This window comes from Lineus longissimus, chromosome 7 (assembly GCF_910592395.1).
Source record: "Lineus longissimus chromosome 7, tnLinLong1.2, whole genome shotgun sequence".
NCBI classification, from domain to species: domain Eukaryota; kingdom Metazoa; phylum Nemertea; class Pilidiophora; order Heteronemertea; family Lineidae; genus Lineus; species Lineus longissimus.
In genome coordinates this window covers 10,071,868-10,091,455 of record NC_088314.1, presented here as the reverse complement: position 1 = coordinate 10,091,455, position 19,588 = coordinate 10,071,868, and the positions used below count along the sequence as shown (strand labels likewise).

At 40.5% G+C, this 19,588-nt stretch overlaps 2 protein-coding genes across 2 annotated transcripts; one reads left to right on the top strand and one right to left on the bottom strand.

Annotated features, from left to right (window-relative positions):
- Nucleotides 1-1,833: 1,833 nt before the first annotated feature.
- LOC135491223 (ras-related protein Rab-7L1-like) lies at nt 1,834-10,960 on the bottom strand. Its single transcript, XM_064776952.1, has 6 exons — nt 10,826-10,960; nt 10,222-10,347; nt 9,239-9,310; nt 7,949-8,130; nt 6,748-6,869; nt 1,834-5,638 (listed from the first exon to the last, which is right to left on the bottom strand). The coding sequence occupies exons 2-6, from the start codon at nt 10,340-10,342 to the stop codon at nt 5,506-5,508; spliced, it is 630 nt and encodes a 209-aa protein (XP_064633022.1). The 5' UTR covers nt 10,343-10,347; nt 10,826-10,960; the 3' UTR covers nt 1,834-5,505.
- A 104-nt stretch (nt 10,961-11,064) lies between these two features.
- Nucleotides 11,065-19,239, top strand: LOC135490863 (DNA/RNA-binding protein KIN17-like). Its single transcript, XM_064776424.1, has 10 exons — nt 11,065-11,191; nt 12,498-12,655; nt 13,009-13,103; nt 13,461-13,627; nt 14,119-14,407; nt 15,139-15,253; nt 16,000-16,119; nt 17,120-17,219; nt 17,547-17,647; nt 18,205-19,239. Exons 2-10 carry the CDS (start codon nt 12,536-12,538, stop codon nt 18,268-18,270), a joined length of 1,173 nt encoding a protein of 390 aa, XP_064632494.1. The 5' UTR covers nt 11,065-11,191; nt 12,498-12,535; the 3' UTR covers nt 18,271-19,239.
- Nucleotides 19,240-19,588: the final 349 nt, after the last annotated feature.

Sequence of the window (19,588 nt, the reverse complement as noted above, 5' to 3'; positions counted from 1 at the left end):
GGGAGTGCCATGTCACAACCAATGGTTGTTATTAGCAAGTCTTCCCTTTCAAGTGCCATGTCACAATCAATGGCTGTTTCTGGCCAGTCCTACCTTAGGAGTGCCATGTCACAACCAATGGTTGTTATTAGCAAGTCTTCCCTTTCAAGTGCCATGTCACAATCAATGGCTGTTTCTGGCCAGTCCTGCCTTGGGAGTGCCATGTCAAAACCAATGGTTGTTATTAGCAAGTCTTCCCTTTCAAGTGCCATGTCACAATCAATGGCTGTTTCTGGCCAGTCCTACCTTAGGAGTGCCATGTCACAACCAATGGTTGTTACTGGCAAGTCCTGCCTTGGGAGTGCCATGTCACAACCAATGGTTGTTACTGGCACGTCCTGCCTTGGGAGTGTCATGTCACAACCAATGGTTGTTACTGGCCAGTCCTGCCTTGGGAGTGTCATGTCACAACCAATGGTTGTAACTGGCCAGTCCTGCCTTGGGAGTGCCATGTCACAACCAATGGTTGTTACTAACACGTCCTGCCTTGGGAGTGCCATGTCACAACCAATGGTTGTTACTAACACGTCCTGCCTTGGGAGTGCCATGTCACAACCAATGGTTGTTACTAACACGTCCTGCCTTGGGAGTGCCATGTCACAACCAATGGTTGTTACTAACACGTCCTGCCTTGGGAGTGCCATGTCACAATCAATGGTTGTTAATGGCCAGTCCTGCCTTTGGAGTGCCATGTCACAACCAATGGTTGTTACTGGCCAGTCCTCCTTTAGGGGTGCCATGTCACAACCAATGGTTGTTAATGGCAAGTCCTCCTTTAGGGGTGCCATGTCACAACCAATGGTTGTTAATGGCAAGTCCTCCTTTAGGGGTGCCATGTCACAACCAATGGTTGTTAATGGCCAGTCCTGCCTTGGGAGTGCCATGTCACAACCAATGGTTGTTAATGGCCAGTCCTGCCTTGGGAGTGCCATGTCACAACCAATGGTTGTTAATGGCCAGTCCTGCCTTGGGAGTGTCATGTCACAACCAATGGTTGTTACTGGCCAGTCCTGCCTTGGGAGTGCCATGTCACAACCAATGGTTGTTACTGGCCAGTCCTGCCTTGGGAGTGCCATGTCACAACCAATGGTTGTTACTGGCCAGTCCTGCCTTGGGAGTGCCATGTCACAACCAATGGTTGTTACTGGCCAGTCCTGCCTTAGGAGTACCAAGTCACAACCAATGGTTGTTACTGACAAGTCCTGCCTTGGGAGTGCCATGTCACAACCAATGGTTGTTGCTGGCCAGTCCTGCCCTAGAAGTGTCATGTCACAACCAATGGTTGTTACTGGCCAGTCCTGCCCTAGAAGTGTCATGTCACAAACAATGGTTGTTGCTGGCCAGTCCTGCCTTAGAAGTGTCATGTCATCACCAATGGTTGTTGCTGGCCAGTCCTGTCTTAGGAGTGTCATGTCACAATCAATGGCTGTTGCTAGCAATTCTTTCCTCACAATCAATGGCTGTTACTGGCCAGTCCTGCCATGTCAACCAATGGTTGTAACCAGCAAGTCCTCCCTTACAATTCCCATGTCACAATCAATGGCTGTTACTGGCCAGTCCTGCCATGTCAACCAATGGTTGTAACCAGCAAGTCCTCCCTTACAAGTGCGATGTCACAATCAATGGCTGTTACTTACATACTTACTCCCGAGAAGTCGTGTTGTAGGCCCTGTTTCCAAGAGGATGAAATGTACGGTGTGATCTGATCAACCAGCAACAGAAGGCTTCACCAAACAGGAATAGGCTTGCTCACATAGTAAGAAAATAAGAAGAAATGTACATTGTTACAAGAATTATCATAAATTTATTGGTATATGAAAACGTATACACCAGAGAAGACAAAGCAACATGCAGTTTTGTAATAAATTTGTATATGAAATTCAATCAAACTGCTGTAGACTGGGCAGTTACAAATATGTCTCTCAAGTGCTACTTCACCGTCCATTGAATAAATGCTGTGTTCACATCCATTCTGGAGAATCAGTTCTCAAAATTATTGAGAATCGTATCTTGTGTATTCAATCAAAGCAGGTCTTCCAACTTAGCAAGAAGCCTGAGCCGGATGGAGCCTGATGTGGGGCTGGGAAAATGTGTGCATCACAAGAAAAATGTCCAAAACATGTGCTCATTGGTAAGTATATTAAATAACCCAGGTCCATCTGGTTAGTTTGACGATATGACACTATGCACATAATTATGTGGTAGATAAATCAACAAGGTCACTCTCTCATGCACACACAGTTAATGCATATTTTCCAATTTGTTCATTAATCACAGGACAAACCCGTGTATTTTTCTCTATGTGTGATTCAAATCATACTTTAATAACCTTATTAACAGATGAACACAACATTATTAGCAACTCATTATTAGCAAATTGAATCATAACAAGACATTCAGAAAATATCTCTAACAGCTGAGCCTACAGCATCTATATATATAAAAAAATCACAATTTAAATACAGCTTTTTCTATTTTCAAAACATGCACTCTTTAAAGATAATCTGACAGTTTTAACTGTTTTGATAATAATAACCATTACGATAGAAATTTTCGCGGTGAACAAATGTACACAAACCACCTGAAGACTATACCTTGTAAAGCCGATTGAATCCAGCCATGATGAGCAATTTTTTAAACACTCACAGATTGTACCATGTCAAAGAAATTCAAATTCTTCTTTTAATAAAGACGTCCCCATAGTAGGCTACAAATATAAATGTAGTAAGTACAAAAGCTACACCCCAGCTGACTTGTGTGAAAAGTTGTGCTGTAAGACAGGCCGAAATTGGCCCAAAGTGGGGCTGAGTTTTTCCATACATTTCCCACCATATGGCTTGAACCATACATGGTCAATCCTTTATTTCAACAAAAGCATTGAACAAAAATGTTTAAAAAGATAACCCAGTGGGCTCAAGTTGTCATAGTCTGGTCCAAATAAGGGTTAGGGCTGGGGCAATTTTCCCCGGGGCCATTTCCACCCCACTTTATGGTACATGTTTCTTCATGTTTATATGCCGTGGCATTCAACTTGGCATTGCGGAATGCATAAATCACAAAATCCACATTATTCATAGCGTATATTATCATCTTAAAGGAATGGCGGCTTTTTATTGCAGTATGTTTGTTCTTCCTCTCATTCATCAGTAAACTATTTTTCTAAACGTGTCCGATGCTTTTCCAATTTTGTTTCAGCACTTTAGATAGTAGAAAAACATGTTATTTGATATTTTTAGTACCCCCAAGTCCTGAGGCGAAAGACCTTTCCCGCCACGTGATTGCACGCCGAGATCCGAGTTCACATCACCCCACTATTACGACGCAACATTATTTCCATTATCGTCGCAGTAGCGGGGTAATCAAGCACCATCAGCGTGACGTCGGAAAAATCGATATCAGCACCATGAAATCAAAGGGGTAGTTCCTAGTTCCAGGAAGCGCCTTACTAGTGCATCGTTCCACATGGAAAGAATCGATGCATGGAGAGCTAACTCGGGTCAAATCGGAGTCAACATCGGAAAAGCGTGATAATTCAGTCAGATTTTGAATCTTTCCTTTTTTGTGCAATTTGTTGATGGAAACTACTTTATATCTAGACTAGGAGGTGACTGGGCAGCCGACAGCTGGGTAATATTGCCCTTTATATTGCCAGTGGTCCTTTAAGGGCAAAACTTCAGTTCACCTTTACAACAGGTGCAATCAATCAATGTATACTAAATCTTCATCAATTATAAATGATCATCATTAAATGGTCTTTTATCTTTGCACATCAAGTATTAGGCCTCTAATATCTATTAACTACAGTGGAACCTCCCTTAGCGGACACCTCTCTAATAAGGACAACCTCTCTATTAAGGACACTTGTCTTGGTCCCAAATTGATTATTTCCATTCAATTTGACCTCTCTTATCAGGACACCTCTCTATTAAGGACAGCACTTGTCAGTTCAATGGGTGTCCTTAATAGAGAGGTGTTACTGTATTAGAGTTCTAATTTTGAGGTACTTCGTCCATCCTAGTGTTAACATTTTCCTGTAACACAGACCAGCACCAGTCCATCACCAGAAAGAGACACAGTTCGAGAGCCAAGGGCAATTGTGCTCACTGGGTCAAACTTAACTTAAAAAGTGCAATGTGCTATATTTACACATCCAAATACCTCTGTGACCTTGAAAAGTAGACCAAATCAAAAGCCTGCATGATCTGTAATTCATCCTTGTTAGGAGTACCTACAGTTAAAATTTGTATTGAAATGTGCCATGCAAACAAGCATTACACATCCAAATAGCAAATTTGGACTTCTGTGACCTCGAAAAGTACAGTAGGTCAAATCTGGACCTCTGTGACCTTGAAAAGTAGACCAAATCAAAAGCCTGCATCATCTGAAATTCATCCTTGTTAGGAGAACCTACAGTTAAAATTTGTATTGAAATGTGCCATGCTAACAAGCATTACACATCCAAATAGCAAATTTGGACTTCTGTGACTTCGAAAAGTACAGTAGGTCAAATCTGCAATTTAAATCACTTGTTTGGGGTGTACTTATGCAAGATATCACATTTCTTATATTTTAAGGTTGATACCATGGGATGGCCAAGTCAAGAAACAGACTAGACCAAAATATAGTGTCAGAAGTTATCTAATGTAGGGGTTTATGTGCACAAAGTTTCAAGTTCATAACGTTTGCGGTTTTAATAAATGTTTCACGGTTTTTGTAAATTGGTCACAACAACAACGATGGACACTGCATCATTGTATAGACTCACCAGTAGGGTGAACCAAAAAGTACTTTTTCAGAACCCGTATATCAAGATATCAACATGAAAACACTCCCGAAATCTATCACTTGCTGTACTACAACACTCGTGTTTTATTTGTACCCCCCCCCGCCAGATATAAATTTGTTTTTTGATGACCTTTTGTAAATGGTTGATTATCTACAAATCAAAGAAAGTAACACACTTTATTGTTATCATGGCGACCAAATGGACAACAACTTCACATTTGTGATTATTTTGTCAACCCTGTACAAACCGCATTGAAATCAGTCAAGTATTTAGGAAGCCCTAGTAATAGGTCATAGGTGTTGAAACATTAAAAGCTTGAGCAAGACCGTACGCATTCTTCAGAGAGAGATATTGCCACTGGATTACTACATGAGAGCTTGTTGATTTCATCAATCTTGCAATGCCGAGTTTATTTCTGTTTGCATAATGATGGCACTTTTGAAATTGTAACTTCACACGCAAACAATCCACGCAGAATAGAAACAAACTGCTCCATTTGTGAAATATTACCCTGCAAAAATGTCTGCGTATGATAAACATTTACAACAATCACACGCATTACTTCTTCAGTGTTTTACGATTGCATCAGCAAGACTTCATGATCGCAAAATTCCCAAACTAGCACAATTCACCATCATTGCCCAAAACACAGTCCAATCATTTCCATGCTGTGACTCTCACTAGCACCCACATTTTCCCCCACCGTCGTCCCCACCCTGCGATTTCAACTTGATATTCTGTTTGTCCGCTTCTTGTGAATCTAGAGATGCCTCCATTTCGCCAAACTTGGTCATAATCTCCTCTAGCAAGAACCTGCAATTATAAATTCCAATGAAATTATAAATTATAATTATTATAATTATTATAATATTAATTACAATTATAAATATTATAACATTAATATATTAATTATAAATATTACAATAGTAATATTAATTGTAATTATAAAATAATTATAACTATAATTATTATAATATTAATATTAATTATAATTATAATATTAATATTAATTATAATTATAAATATTATAATATTAATATTAATTATAATTATAAATTCCTTCCAATAAAATGTCCATGGGACACTCTGCTTAAACCAAGATAACTGAGCAGTAAACAAGAAATACTGATTAATGGGTGTGTGCAACTGGACACGAAAACTAGAAATTTTGTTCGAATTTTGCCAGCCTTGGGTGCTGATTCAAAGACTTCAAATGAGTATTGGAAATACTAAGAATACGACAAGAGGTTTCAAAATTGTCTTTTGTTGCCCCAGTTAAGGAATTGATACTGTACTGGAGGTATTGATTGTCTCACCAAACACGAGGGTGGACCTAAGATGTCGACCAAAACCGAGTCGCCGCCAAGGTTTTGGCAAACCTTTGCGAGATAATCAGTACAGACAATGCGGTTCATTCTAAATCCAGGTGTTTTAGAATACATGTATTAATCGATGACAAAGACTTCAGAATGCGAACACTGTGTTATTGTATAGTGTCACTGTGTCGTTGTTGATTCTGCAGTGGAAAAATGCCAAATCAACATGATTTTGCCCACATGGGAAGAAAAACTTCAACATATGTTTCACGTACGCACAAACCAAAATCAGGCTAGTTTTCGGGTTAATATTCAGGCCTTTACATAAATCAAATAACTGTTTTAATCAAACAGGAAGCTACAGTTTATCAATTCAGCTATCTTGAGACAAAAATAGTGACCTCTTAGTGCGGAAGAGTCACATAATCATCCAATCACGTCGTGACAAAGTTTATGATCTGACATATTTTTTGATGGAGCAATCTGATTAAATTGTCCAAAATGCATGTCTAGTGGGAAGCAAGTAAGCTAAAACCAGCTTGTGTGATTCTTCTAGAGCTAAGTGTTAAAAGGAAACACAGAGCGATTCAAGATGAGCATACATACTTCATACTTTCCTCCACCATGAGATTTTCCTTCACAGATATTTCTGTCCATCCGACAAACTCATTTTCTCGACACAGATTCTCAATTTCGCTCTGTTCTACTTCTCGATGTGGAAGATCACACTGAAAATTAGAAGATGAACTGATATATAAGGGAACTGATACAAGGGAACACTTTCTGTGCAAAACATGTAATGTTCTTGGACAATTGTTCTGCCAAGATGTCAGAGTGGCATAGCAGAAACATCAGCACTTGCCACCTCAGAGGTTCAGTGTTTGATTCCGAGTCAGTCCCGGTATACTCCTGTAGTAAGGGGGACTCTTGGACAGCATAGGTTTCCTTCAACTGGCCCGATTTCCTCTTTTGATACAAATTGCCCAAATACTGCATAAAGAGGCAGTAATGAGTAAACTTTTAAGAGGTCATGCCCATATATCAGTTCAATAAAGTATGCAAAGCCCAGAGAAAGACCAGATGAGGAAGTTATGACCAAATCCTTCATCAGGAAGGAAGTACATGTTGCATGACCTGGCACCTGAGAAATCCCCTTGCCTGGAGGACATCACCAATGGAATGCTCATACACCAGGGGCCAGGATCAGTTGACAAGCTCCTCCACATCTACAATGTTAGCTGGAAGACAGGGTCAGTTCCCAAGATATGGCAAGAGGCAGTCATGATCTCAATTCAAAAGCTCGGTACGGACCCATCAGTCCTACCAGCAACGTGGAAAATTATCCAATGCACAAAAGAGGCTAGAGAGGAGCTCTTAAAGGACTCGAATGTGGAAACTTTATCAGCCACAGCAAGGAATGGGAGAAAAGCCAAAGAGGACTAATGGACAGTCTTCTAAAATCCATTCCAACGAACAGGACATACCCATCACTGGACCTGAAGATGTTACCTAACAAACAAAAGCTTGCCAAGTTTTGTAGAATGAAATATGACAAGTTCAAAGGCGTACTTTTTATGATTACTACAACCGATAATAATTATCTATGAGTATGACATTTTTCACTGTTTGTGGTTGGAAGGAAACCTCCACTTGGCCTACTTTAGAGTAACATTGCAAGGCCTGGCAGTTGTGCCCATCTGTTGTGGAGGGACCATGTTGTCGCAAATCCCTGTTTTGGATAGCCAGTATTTAGCCCACTGAAGATTTGATCTGCTTGGCATCAGATCAGCACATACCCGATACTTACTTTATTGGCTAGTAATATACATGGCACGGGACTTCCATCTGGTAAACTACACTTGGAATCTAAGTCCTTTTTCCATTTTAACGTGTTGTGAAATGTTGTCTTTTGTGTTAGGTCGAACATTATGATACAGGCGTGTGCATCTTTGTAATATACACGCGTCATGGATGTGAAGCGTTCTTGACCTGTAGCGAAAAAATCACACGTTAAAACAATGCTAGGGAGCTTCATAGCCTAGTGGTTAACACTGCTTGCTAACACGCAAAAGGGCCCGGGTTCGATCCTGGGAAGAACCCAGGATAGGATTTCTGGATGAATCGGCGTGGCTTTCAAGGAACTAAAATTCCTGGGTCTTCACAGTCCTGCAAATGAGACTTAAAACAAAGGTTCCCTTTATCTGGTGTCTATGCCAGGGCGTTTAAAGACCCCACCAAGTGAGAAACGTGAGTAGCTAGCGTGGACTCAACCTCTCACCGAAGTAGGATTCACTTGGCCAATAAACCCAATTGGCACATGACTGTAGTGTCAGGCATAAACGCTCATCCTGCCTTGGAGGAGGAATACTCCCTGGAGAAAATCACCTCCAAGTGCAGAGGGAAAGCTGAAGAAGAGGAAGGAAACAATGCTGAAAAGGCATAAACAGTCTTTGCTTTGTCGTGCCAGTTACATGTATGTATGCTCATAAAGTTTGAGTCAACACCTTAGACCAGTAGCCAAGCCTGAGGGCCTTGAGGGTAGTTTAACTAGATACCAATATCTGAGTGTGACAGTGTTCCTATACCTTAATATGGTACCGACATGACCGAAAACAAAACATTCTCATCTGATTCTGAGGTAACATGTTGATTTACATGTTGATAACACATCAATAGGGCCTAGATGTAATTGTTCAAAAGTTACTTGTACATCTTTGCCAGATTCTCCTGTACAAAGCTGTTTTTAGTCCGAATGATATTTCAACAAATAAAAAAGGGTTCCCACGCCTACATGTTACGGAGGGCCATGCCCGACTACCATTTCTGGACGACCCAGGTGACCCTCTAGTCTTACTCCCACACTCAGATATTGGTACCCGGTTCAAGTACCCGGTTCAAGTACCCTCAATGCCCTGGGCTACCTTGGAAGGTAAGGAAGTACCACTGGTAGTTTAAATATTATACATGTACTACGCTTGCTTGGAGAATGCTCCTGATTATTAGCCTGCATGGTCCTCTTACCAATATACCACTGATCCCAAGGGTGGTTGGAACCATATGCCACTGTCTCATTGATTGTATCTAGATCTGAACTCACCTGCTATATCCCATAACTGCAATTTGAGTGTTTCTTCATCAGACCATTTCACCACTTTAAGAGCAAAGTCAACTGAAATATGAAAATGTGGAATCACAGTCAAGCCAGATTAAAATGATCGGTGGGGACTAAAATTATTAAGTTTTATCCGGGTCTTGTGAAAAAATCTAACAAACAATCACTGAATAGGTTATGAAAAATACCGACAAACCCCAGATACAGACTATTGTGCACTCAGTAAGATTTAGAAACTTTCTTACCACTCTCATTTTATTAATTGCCATTTGATTTTTAATGATACCTACTTCTAATGAATCTTGAAAAACATGTTATCATGTAGCTTAAGTGCATTCAAAACTTCATTCCGACCTTTGGCACTGGAGAACAATTCTGACATACATACATATCAGTATGACCCCATAATGAACAGTAAATCAACACATAATTGACTAGATTTTTGCAGCACAAAAAATCAAAAACAAACCTGCCCTCAGGGAAGGACGTTTGTCGGGTATTCTATTCTATGATTCATTATGACCAGCAAATTACCCGCTGATGAGTGGTTTGCTTTTGGGTCTTGGTTGGAAATATCTTTCACCAAAGTAGTAGTAGCTTCTTGTAGTAGCTTTAATTGTAGTATAGCTTTCACCCACACCACGACCGATTCTCTAAAAGGGCATGTAGCTGGTCACCAGGGCTTGACATCCGGGATGCAGCAAGGCAGTGACGACGCGACGTGATTTACACCGTTGCCAATCGTGATCAGTTGATACGATGATGTCACAGACCTGCACCAGTTCGAGCAAGGCGTAACAGATGGCAGTCATGTTCCACAGTCACCTCTGGTTTAGTCAAATATAAATCTGTCACGGATCTCGGTTGCAGACCGTGTCCTCTCTTTCGATGTGGCCTTTCGAGCCAGATACAATGAACCTAACATCTGATCACTGGCAAAAATCCATGAAAACTGTAGCAATTCTTACCTCCTATCGTTCCTTTATAATCTCTTCTAAACATATCATTTGTATAACGCTGAACAAAGGATGTCTTGCCAACAGTTGGATCTCCAATTATGATGATTTTGAAGAGGCGTTCGACAGCCATTTTTCCTGAAATAAATGAACATGATATAAAGGTGTACACCATTTGTAATATCTGGTGGTCCAGGAAAATGGAAATGCAGTTATACACAATACCATAGTGGAGTTATTATGCACACGAATTTGCTGAAACTGGGTTCTTATAGTATTTATATATCTGTTTAATACAGAATTACAATGCTGAAATTCATTTACGCTTGTTAATTCTCAATTTCAATTTCAAATTTTTGACGAACAGAATGGGCGTACGGTATCCAGCACAACCACACAAGCAAAATACAAGTCATGACAGACGACACAGAGCCAGAGTCAGACAAGAGGACATTCAACAAAGTCATGACATGCACAGATGAAGTGAACAAGTCAACTCAAAAAGAAGAGAACTTATTTCATGATTTACTGGGCCTAACTAACAGTAACACTGTCACTGACTACACTAACAGTCAATGAGTTATATCAATAACCATGAAGACAATGAAAACCTTACTTGCGTTACAATGGGATGATCCTAAAACGATATGTGTCCGATCGACACAAAACGCTGGAATAAAACTGAACTAAAGTCACAAAATTGCTTCCTGTTCTTCCTGGTTGTTGTTGTCACAAGGCTTCTACCATTTTGTACAAATCACATGACATGCCGATGTGACCTTATTTCTAGGAAAATTTTAGTCTGGGATCCTGACCTGATTCTCTCTAACTCAAATTAAATCGAGGCTGAGGGACCAGCCAAGAAATTTCCAGGCAATCTAGCTCGGGAAACCCAGCCGCCCATACGATTTACACTTCACACTTCGCTGTTTCATCATAATCCCACGCCTCACGAGTATAACATAGGAGTTCTTAGGTCACTGTAGGTAACTAAACTTGAGTGATAGTATTTGGCTTGGAAACCCCCATTGGCCCCATGACTGCGGGAAAACGGGCTGGAAAACTTAACGAAAACAAGAGCATCATCAATGTTTACGTTTTGGGGCTAGTAGTATGCATGTATGTACTATGCATGTATGTAGGCCTATGCATGTGCATGTGCACTGGCTATACGATTTTGGTCCAAAAGCAACCTATGGGTAAAGCATCGTTATGTTATCAATAGATCAGCAGGATACAGGTCATGACGTGGTATTTCGTTCGACCTATTGTTCGGGCCAATTTTTTACCAACATGTGCGTTAGCTAGCCAAAATAACGCCTTATTCAGGCCCACTAGATAGGCCTAACCTTTTCGTGTTTATTGTGGCGTCAGGGTGTACATGTATTGCCATTATTAGCTGCATTTACTAATACAATAGATGGACAATCAGGACATATGATGACGTCGGGAAAATTTCGCCACTCCGAACATTCGCCCGTTGCTTGTTGTGCAATTTGCGCACGCACCTTGTTTGTTGGAATTCAACATAGTTTTGTTGTTGAGAGAAGCTGCGACAAACCATGCAAACTGTACGTGGAAGGCAAAAACAAACTTGGTGGGTAGAGTTCAATGTCAGACAACATATCATCATCGTTGGAACTTAGTGCGTATTATCGCCACTTTATAGTAATATTACACCCTTCTATCATCGCACAAACAGTTTACCGGTAAATCATGGATCAGATATTTTACCGTATGCAGCGCAAATTGCCACTGAACCGCATCGTCTTCTGAAATCTCGGAAAATACTGGAATTGTCGTGAGGTGCGCCTTGTGCAAAGCTGATGGCAATCATCTTTGTTTTAACCGTCCAAGCAGCTCATTATTAAAGGGGGACTACAGGCAGGAGCGGAGGGGCTAATTTGGCCATCTCCAGGTGACGAATATACAAAAGTAAGGGGCCTGGGTCATGTCAGATTCAGCACTAAATTTATTCTTCGTGCAAGCGTGAATCATTTCGACGTACTGTGAGACGTGAGAGACCCCTATTGGCGACTTTGTGTAACTTTATCTTGCCTGCCTAGCTGCTGCCTATATTGTCCCTTTAAACTGCTGGCGACAACGTTAGTGTCAGTTAACCTTATGACTATGATATATGGTATTGTTGCAGTATTATTTATTCTAATTACTTACAGCTGCTGCCTATATTGTCCCTTTAAACTGCTGGCGACAACGTTAGTGTCAGTTAACCTTATGACTATGATATATGGTATTGTTGCAGTATTATTTATTCTAATTACTTACAGCGATACCACAGTGTATGTTGAATGCATAAGAGGCCACCATGGGAAAAGAAAAAGGCGGATTTTTAACCCCAAAGGCGATTGCCAATAGGATCAAGGCAAAGGGTCTTCAAAAGTTGAGATGGTACTGTCAGATGTGTCAAAAACAGTGTCGTGATGAGGTGAGCAATTAGATGTTCAAGTTTAGGAGGTCATGGGTCTCGACTCTCATAAGGATCAACGCCATTTAATCTCCATGTCCTTGAGCTAGACAACTAACCCTAAATTGCTTCCCTTGACCTCGAGTATGGGTAGCAGGGGGAGTGACACTCCTAGTTTTCCCTAATAGGACAGAATCCGGCCTGATGAGCAGTTGCAGCTCTGGCAATGGCCAGGCGGACTTAAAACACATGAGTTTGAGTCTGATCTTCAGCTCCATATTTACATAGAACAAACCTTGATTCACTGTACATTCAAAGTTGAGTTTGTTGTTTTTTTGCGACACCCTGTGGCCTGTAAAACTTTTTCGTTTCAGAATGGATTCAAATGTCACCTGACCTCGGAATCTCACCAGAGACAAATCTTACTGTTTGCAGAGAATCCGGATCAATATGTTGATGACTTTTCCAGGTAGGTTTGACTTGTACTAAATATTTCGCATTTGATTTGACTAATCGGCGGTGAATATCAGCCCTAAAGTCTCCTCGCGCAACGGCGGTGGATCGGCATGGCTGAAATTGGCATGGTCGTCAACTGAAGTTTGATCTGGTAAGCACAATGCCCTCTGGCTATTTCATGTTTACGCTTTTGCATCTGGCAGGACCCAGGCCCGGGGTGATCGCTTAGGCTAGCTGATAAAAACTAGTGATGATAAGTGATTCTGATTAGCCGCTTGTGTAATGAGCACAGGAGCGTGGCAAGTTGAAAACTGGGGTGCAATGAGGGAATAGCGTCTTTATCTCTCTTTCCTCTGATCTGTTTCTTCAGCGACTTCAAGGATGGTTATGTGGAGCTCTTGAGGCGCAGGTTCGGTACGAAACGAGTGAGTGCAAACCAGGTCTACCAGGAGTATATCAACGACAGAGACCACGTGCATATGAACTCGACCCAGTGGGAAACACTGACTACATTTGTTAAATGGTTAGGACGGGAAGGTAGGTGGTTTGCTCTTGCATTCACAGGTTGTTTTAAAGGTATAATGGCATTACAAAACAGTCACCTTTTATCCTACAGTAGTAATTTTCCTACTGATCAGTGCAGAAATTCAAAAAGATACAAAACATTGCGAACTATCATGTATTTCTAATGGCACAGATATTAGCACCAGATAGTGATTGGTCCAAAAACAGGGAGTGCGTACGTAACTAACATGCCTTCCTGAGTACTTGTACCTTGGCAGCAAGGCCTGTTTTACACTTTTAGTCTTATTTTGTTGTGGACACTTGATTAGTTGGAACTGTGATAATTCATTTGAAATTTTTATTGTGATTCAGTCCATTAACCCATGTTATTCAATACACAGCCTGCTTTAACCTGCCCGAATGACGGGTAATTTGCTAGATATTATGATTATCATATGAAGGAACCAGTTTTCATTTAGGATAATTGAATATCTTAAGTTGAACCAAAACTTATTTCTCAACAGGTCACTGTGTTGTGGATGAAACTGAAAAAGGCTGGTTTGTAACATACATCGACCGAGACCCGGAAACTATCAAACGGCAGGAGGCGCTCGCGGCCAAAGAAAGAATGGAGATGGACGACGAAGAAAGGATGCAGCGACAGATTGAAAAACAGATTGAGAGAGATGCGAAGGTGGCGAAATGTGTACCCAAGACTGAGTTCACTGAGTTGAAGAGAGATAATGAGGAAGAAAAAGTTGTGTTTAGTCTTGGAGGAAGTGGGAAGACAGCGGAGGAATCATCGACGTCTAAGTAAGTTTCTTTGTTTGAAAGACGTTTTACTGTAAAAAACACAGCTTGTCAAGTGTGTCTGAGAATGTCACGAACGGTCATTGGTTTTTGCTGGCAATGAAAACTTAAAGGTTGTGATAGGTAGTCTCATACAATACAGTAGAACCTCTCTACTAAGGACACCCTCGGGACTGACAAGTGCTGTCCTTAATAGAGCGGTGTCCTGATTAGAGAGGTCAAATTGAATGGAAACAACCAATTTGGGACCAAAACTAGTGTTCTTAATAGAAGATGTCCTTAATAGAGAGGTGTCCGCTAAGGGAGGTTCTACTGTACTCTGACATCTGACATCATTGTAGCATGTTGTGTTGTGCTTGTTGGCTAAAACTTTGTGAGATGGTGGTAGCTTTGGGCAATGTTGTTGTTATTTTTTGGTGCCCTGGCCTATTGATTATGCATGCACCTATAAACCAATGAAAGACGAGCATCTATAAATATTACAGGTGACTTGGAGTCCTTGAAACTGCTTAGAAAAGCTCATTTTCAGCCTTAGGTTTTTTCTGTCTCGACAACGGGATTTTAAAGTGTAAAGCTCTGATAAATCTCATCAGCTATGCCTTGGAATGTCATGTAGTTTGTCAGATTGCATTCCCTATTGCAGGCTCCTCCAAAACATTGAATTTAACAACTGTCTATTTTTCTCTGCTATTGCCATCATCTTTATCTAAATTGTATCTCCATCTTTGTTTCAGAACTTTGCTGGGAGCCAATGCATTAGGTTCAACAGAGGCATCCACAAGTGATGCAGCATCAACTAGCTTTGCTGGACAGAAGAGGAAGTCTGCCTTAGATGATATCATGAAGGAGGTAATGAAATGAGCATTATTTAGGTTGACTTTGGCCAAAATAAGTAGGTCAAGTCTCCCCTCAAGAAACAAAAGTAATAACATACTTTGTTATTGTGATCAAAAGTAGTTTTGTAACTTCTAGATAGCATAAAATTGACCAGGTACAAAAGCTCGAGCTGGCAGTCATCCAGGTACTCAGCAGCAATCTCAACACGTGTGAGTGGAGGTTGTATCAGGTTGTCCCCTATCTGTGGTAGTTTGTAGCGCCCCATCTTAATTGAGCGACTGCTTGTTGTACTTCAGGATGTTGATAGCTTACCTAATCCCGTCCTGAACCAGTCGAGCTCCCTAGCTAGGGTTTTCAGGGTTTCCAGCGGGAAGTTTTGTCCCACTTGATCATTGAACAAGTGGTTGGAAATCTCGAAAAAAAGATGAGCTGGGTCTCCGATGTTCACCTAAGCCTTGAGCGTTCTTTTTGTTTCCCTGATGTAGTCCTCATCACATATCCCACCATTCACACTTGTTTTGGTAAACGGGGCCACATACTTGCTGTGGTGAGGCAGGGTCTTTTGGTTTGGTGAGCATTTGACTCAAGGGTGTCACCAGGTCTCTGTTGCAAAGTGATGCCATATACTTTGAATATGTGACCTCCACTCGTCTGACAGTTTATTGGCCAAGGGACCAACCACTGACCCCTTGGACGTTGGCTTGCCAAATGACCTGGATTATTATTTATAAACAATTTAGTATTTGGTTTGATTTCAGGAAGCGCTGAAGAAAGAAAAAATGAACAGAAAGGATAATTGGGTGACTAAAGGCATCGTTGTAAAAGTGCTGGCCAAGAAACTTGGAGAGAAATATTACAAGAAAAAGGCTTACATCAAGGTTGGTATTTAGGAAAGGTTGCAGTATTCTCTTTTTTTGGTGCCATATTTGCTGGTTTTCTGGGCCCCCTCAAAAGTTCTTGTCCTCGCCAACTTCATCATGGCAAAAAATGGAACATGAACTAACAAAAAGAATGATTGAACACTTTCATTTCTGTCTGTTATCAGGCAAACGCATCGGTTGACCAGTCAAATTTTTGTGGCTTATCAGAAGTGACCAGGGTTATCCACAGGTAGGATGGGATGCCCTGACAAATAATGGCCTTGTGGAAATCACTGAATGATTAGAGGACAGTTCCTTTCAAAAGTTGGAGTGATTTGATTATTCAGTATGGCCTCAATGGCATATATTTAGTTTAATTTTGATGAGAATGTGTGCAATTTCTTTAATCAGGTATTCAATATGGCTGTCTAGGCAGCCATCTTAAATTTGGGTTCTGTTGATTTCAGTACCGGTATGTCCACTGAGGTTGTTTTAATGTTTCTTCACTCAGTAATAAACACGGACTGTTCATCATGTCAACAGATAACACTCAGTCAAAAGCATATGCCACGCTTTACGTTGATCTATTTTATCTCTTAACTCTTTCGTGGGCATTTTTGGGCATTTTCACCACCCAAAATCTCACGAAAATAATTGAAATACACTCATCAAAATTCTTCAAAACCTTCGTCTTTACCCCTAGTTTCAATAAAACAGCAGTGATAAACCATTTTTCACCTGAAATGAGGGGTGGCAGACCCCACCCCACCCTCTCAGTCAAAAGAATTATTCAATTTGGACGACCCTGGCCAGAGAAACCGTATAAAACACATTTGAGTAGCTGGGGACATCTAGTGTCGTCTGGAGGAACTAAAATACCTTAAAATTTAGGTCATACATGTACAATCTTGGCTCTGAAAGAGTCAAAAGTGCCAATAGGCTGTAAGAATGCCGACAGTACAGTACCAAGATATTCCTTCGCTGTGCTCACTAATTCAGTGGTTGCTGTTTCTTACAGGATGTTGAGGATGAGTACACTGCCGTCATAAAAATGATGGACTCTGGAGCTAAACTGAAGGTTGATCAGGCTCATCTAGAAACGGTCTTGCCAGCTTGTGGTAAATATCAAACATCTTATATAAATGTTGCCCTTCATGTCGGGGGACATGACAAAAGGTCCCTTCTCAGGATGCCATGTACTGAAACATGAATTGCTATTTGCCAAAAGTCACTCATGCTAAATGTATAAAATTGTAATGGAAAATGGATTGGTACCAATTCTTTCGGCTCACTAATTCCCACTAGATCTCATGAAGTGAATAGTCCAGAAATGACAACCGGTAATCGAATTTACATTTTGTGGTCACTTTGACACATTTTGCTGGCCTCGATCACATTTGTGAACAAATATTTCCGTAGTTTTGACATTGAAGAAATATTTTCAGGGAAACAAGTCTTGGTTGTGAATGGTGCGTACCGAGGTGAGGAAGCCACATTGCTTGAGTTAAATGAGAAGAAGTTCTCTTGTTCGATAAGGATCAGTCAGGTGAGACACCTTTGATGCATCTTCACAGGCTAACCCTCTCACTTGTCATAAAATGACTGAAAAAGGATGTGTCCTTTTGGCTAACAGAAAACCCTAGTGTTTCTTCCAGAAATTTGGAAGGGCAAGAATTTGCGAAATTTGGGAAAAAGGGTTGTGAACTAAGGGAAATGGTAGGCTTTGTGCTCTTTGTAGCAGAAAATTTATTAGCTGTTCCGAAAAAAAAATGTAGGGACTACTTATAGAGTGGCAATGGCAATGATCCATGACACCCTCAGGACTGACAAGTGCTGGCCTAAGGAGGCGTCCTGATTAGAGAGGTCAAATTGAATGGAAACATCTAATTTGGGACCAAGAAGTATTTTCTTTGATAGAGAGCTTGTCCTCAATGGAGAGTTGTCCACTTGGGGATCTTCCTTTGTATTTCCATGTGATAAAATCATGAAATTGTTTTTCATTCGTGCAATTGGTGTTAATGATTTGACCCTGGATCAGAAGGTTCTGTTTTTTTCATTATCTTTATACAGAACATAACAATGTTTTTTTCTTCCTTTCTTCAGGGTCCCCTGAAAGGTAGGACTGTGGATGATGTCCAGTATGAAGATATCAGCAAATTGTACTCATGACGAAAGGATATTATTTGACTTTTTATTGAACACAGTGGAATTTTAAAAATGTGTTGAATATTTTTCTGTTTTGACTGTGAACGTGGATACTTCGACAATGTGATTCAATTCGGATTCGATACCTCAAAGGATGGCGAAATCAGGGTGAATGTTTTATTAACTATATTGCAAGCAAATTCTGGAGTTCAATCTGTTTAAAAAATATGGGTCAAGGTTCATTCTTTATGTATTTAATACGAAAACTTTATACCTTGATATTTTGGTTGCATGCAGTCTGGAATATCACAGTTACTCATTTCATCAACTCTGGCAAATTTATTGTACACTCTTGCACAGTTTTTGCAGCAAGAAATGCCACGGTGATGTGAAATGGTTCATCCACCATCAGTTTCTTGAATGCACCCCTTTGATTTAAAAGTAAAAATGGTCTGTGCTGCGGCTTTGAGACAAGGAACAGCAAGTTACTGCGACCCGGAAAATATTTGTGGCAGGTTTTATATGCGGTTGCGTTAGTCTACCTTTTACCACAAAACTTTACAATTGAGGCAATATTTATTTGTTGAATTACGATAGCCAGAATACATAATGTATGGACAAAGTGACATTTTACCCTAAAGTAACCACAAACTTCTGCTGTCAATAGAAATAGCAGGACATTTATTCAAGTTCACCAACTTATCCATCTCCTCATGGTTCTGTCCTGCACCTCAACTCTTCTTGTTGTTGGTTTATAGTATACAGTTGTTCAAAATGGATCATGAGTAAAAGTTATATGCATATAAGTTTGCATCATATTGCATACTCGCAAAATAAATGCTGGATTATGTGAATGTCGCCTATCGGTGTAGGATGAACTATTCAAAACTGGTTATAATGTCAAATAACCGAACAGGCAGCTCCCCCTGTAGTTCTTTCATGCAATGTTGTTTGTATTGTAAATAAATATTGTTTTGTAATGGTGAATTTTAACTTAAAAGTCTTAAGTTATCATTTGGGATTATTATTATCACGGTCTCCACCGCAAACTTCTTTAGTTTCTAGAAGCAGCTTCAATGTTCTTAGTGAACTTTAACAATAGGACAGCCACATTTTGTTTACAGGAACGGAACGAGGCAAAGGATATGTTTTTTACAGCCTGGAAGATAAAACCATTCGTGCATCTCTAAAATGCCTTTTGGAGCCTTAGGAATTATCAAGATTTCATCTTATAATCCTCTGATAAGCAAATCAGTTGTGTAATCGTCCGGTCACGAAAGAAAAAAGGGCAAACATTTTGCTGCGATGCTTTTGTGTGGTTATGTGCGTATTGACTTTTTGG

Bases quoted from the DNA above. Each gene is read 5' to 3' on its own strand.
- LOC135491223 (XM_064776952.1), bottom strand. From the start codon at position 10,342: ATGGCTGTCGAACGCCTCTTCAAAATCATCATAATTGGAGATCCAACT. The intron at 9,311-10,221 runs GTAAGAATTGCT...TTCATATTTCAG, and splicing joins TTATAAAGGAACGATAGGAG to TTGACTTTGCTCTTAAAGTG. The intron at 8,131-9,238 runs GTGAGTTCAGAT...TTTTCGCTACAG, and splicing joins GCAGTTATGGGATATAGCAG to GTCAAGAACGCTTCACATCC.
- LOC135490863 (XM_064776424.1), top strand. From the start codon at position 12,536: ATGGGAAAAGAAAAAGGCGGATTTTTAACCCCAAAGGCGATTGCCAAT. The intron at 16,120-17,119 runs GTTGGTATTTAG...TGTTTCTTACAG, and splicing joins AGAAAAAGGCTTACATCAAG to GATGTTGAGGATGAGTACAC. The intron at 17,220-17,546 runs GTAAATATCAAA...AAATATTTTCAG, and splicing joins AACGGTCTTGCCAGCTTGTG to GGAAACAAGTCTTGGTTGTG.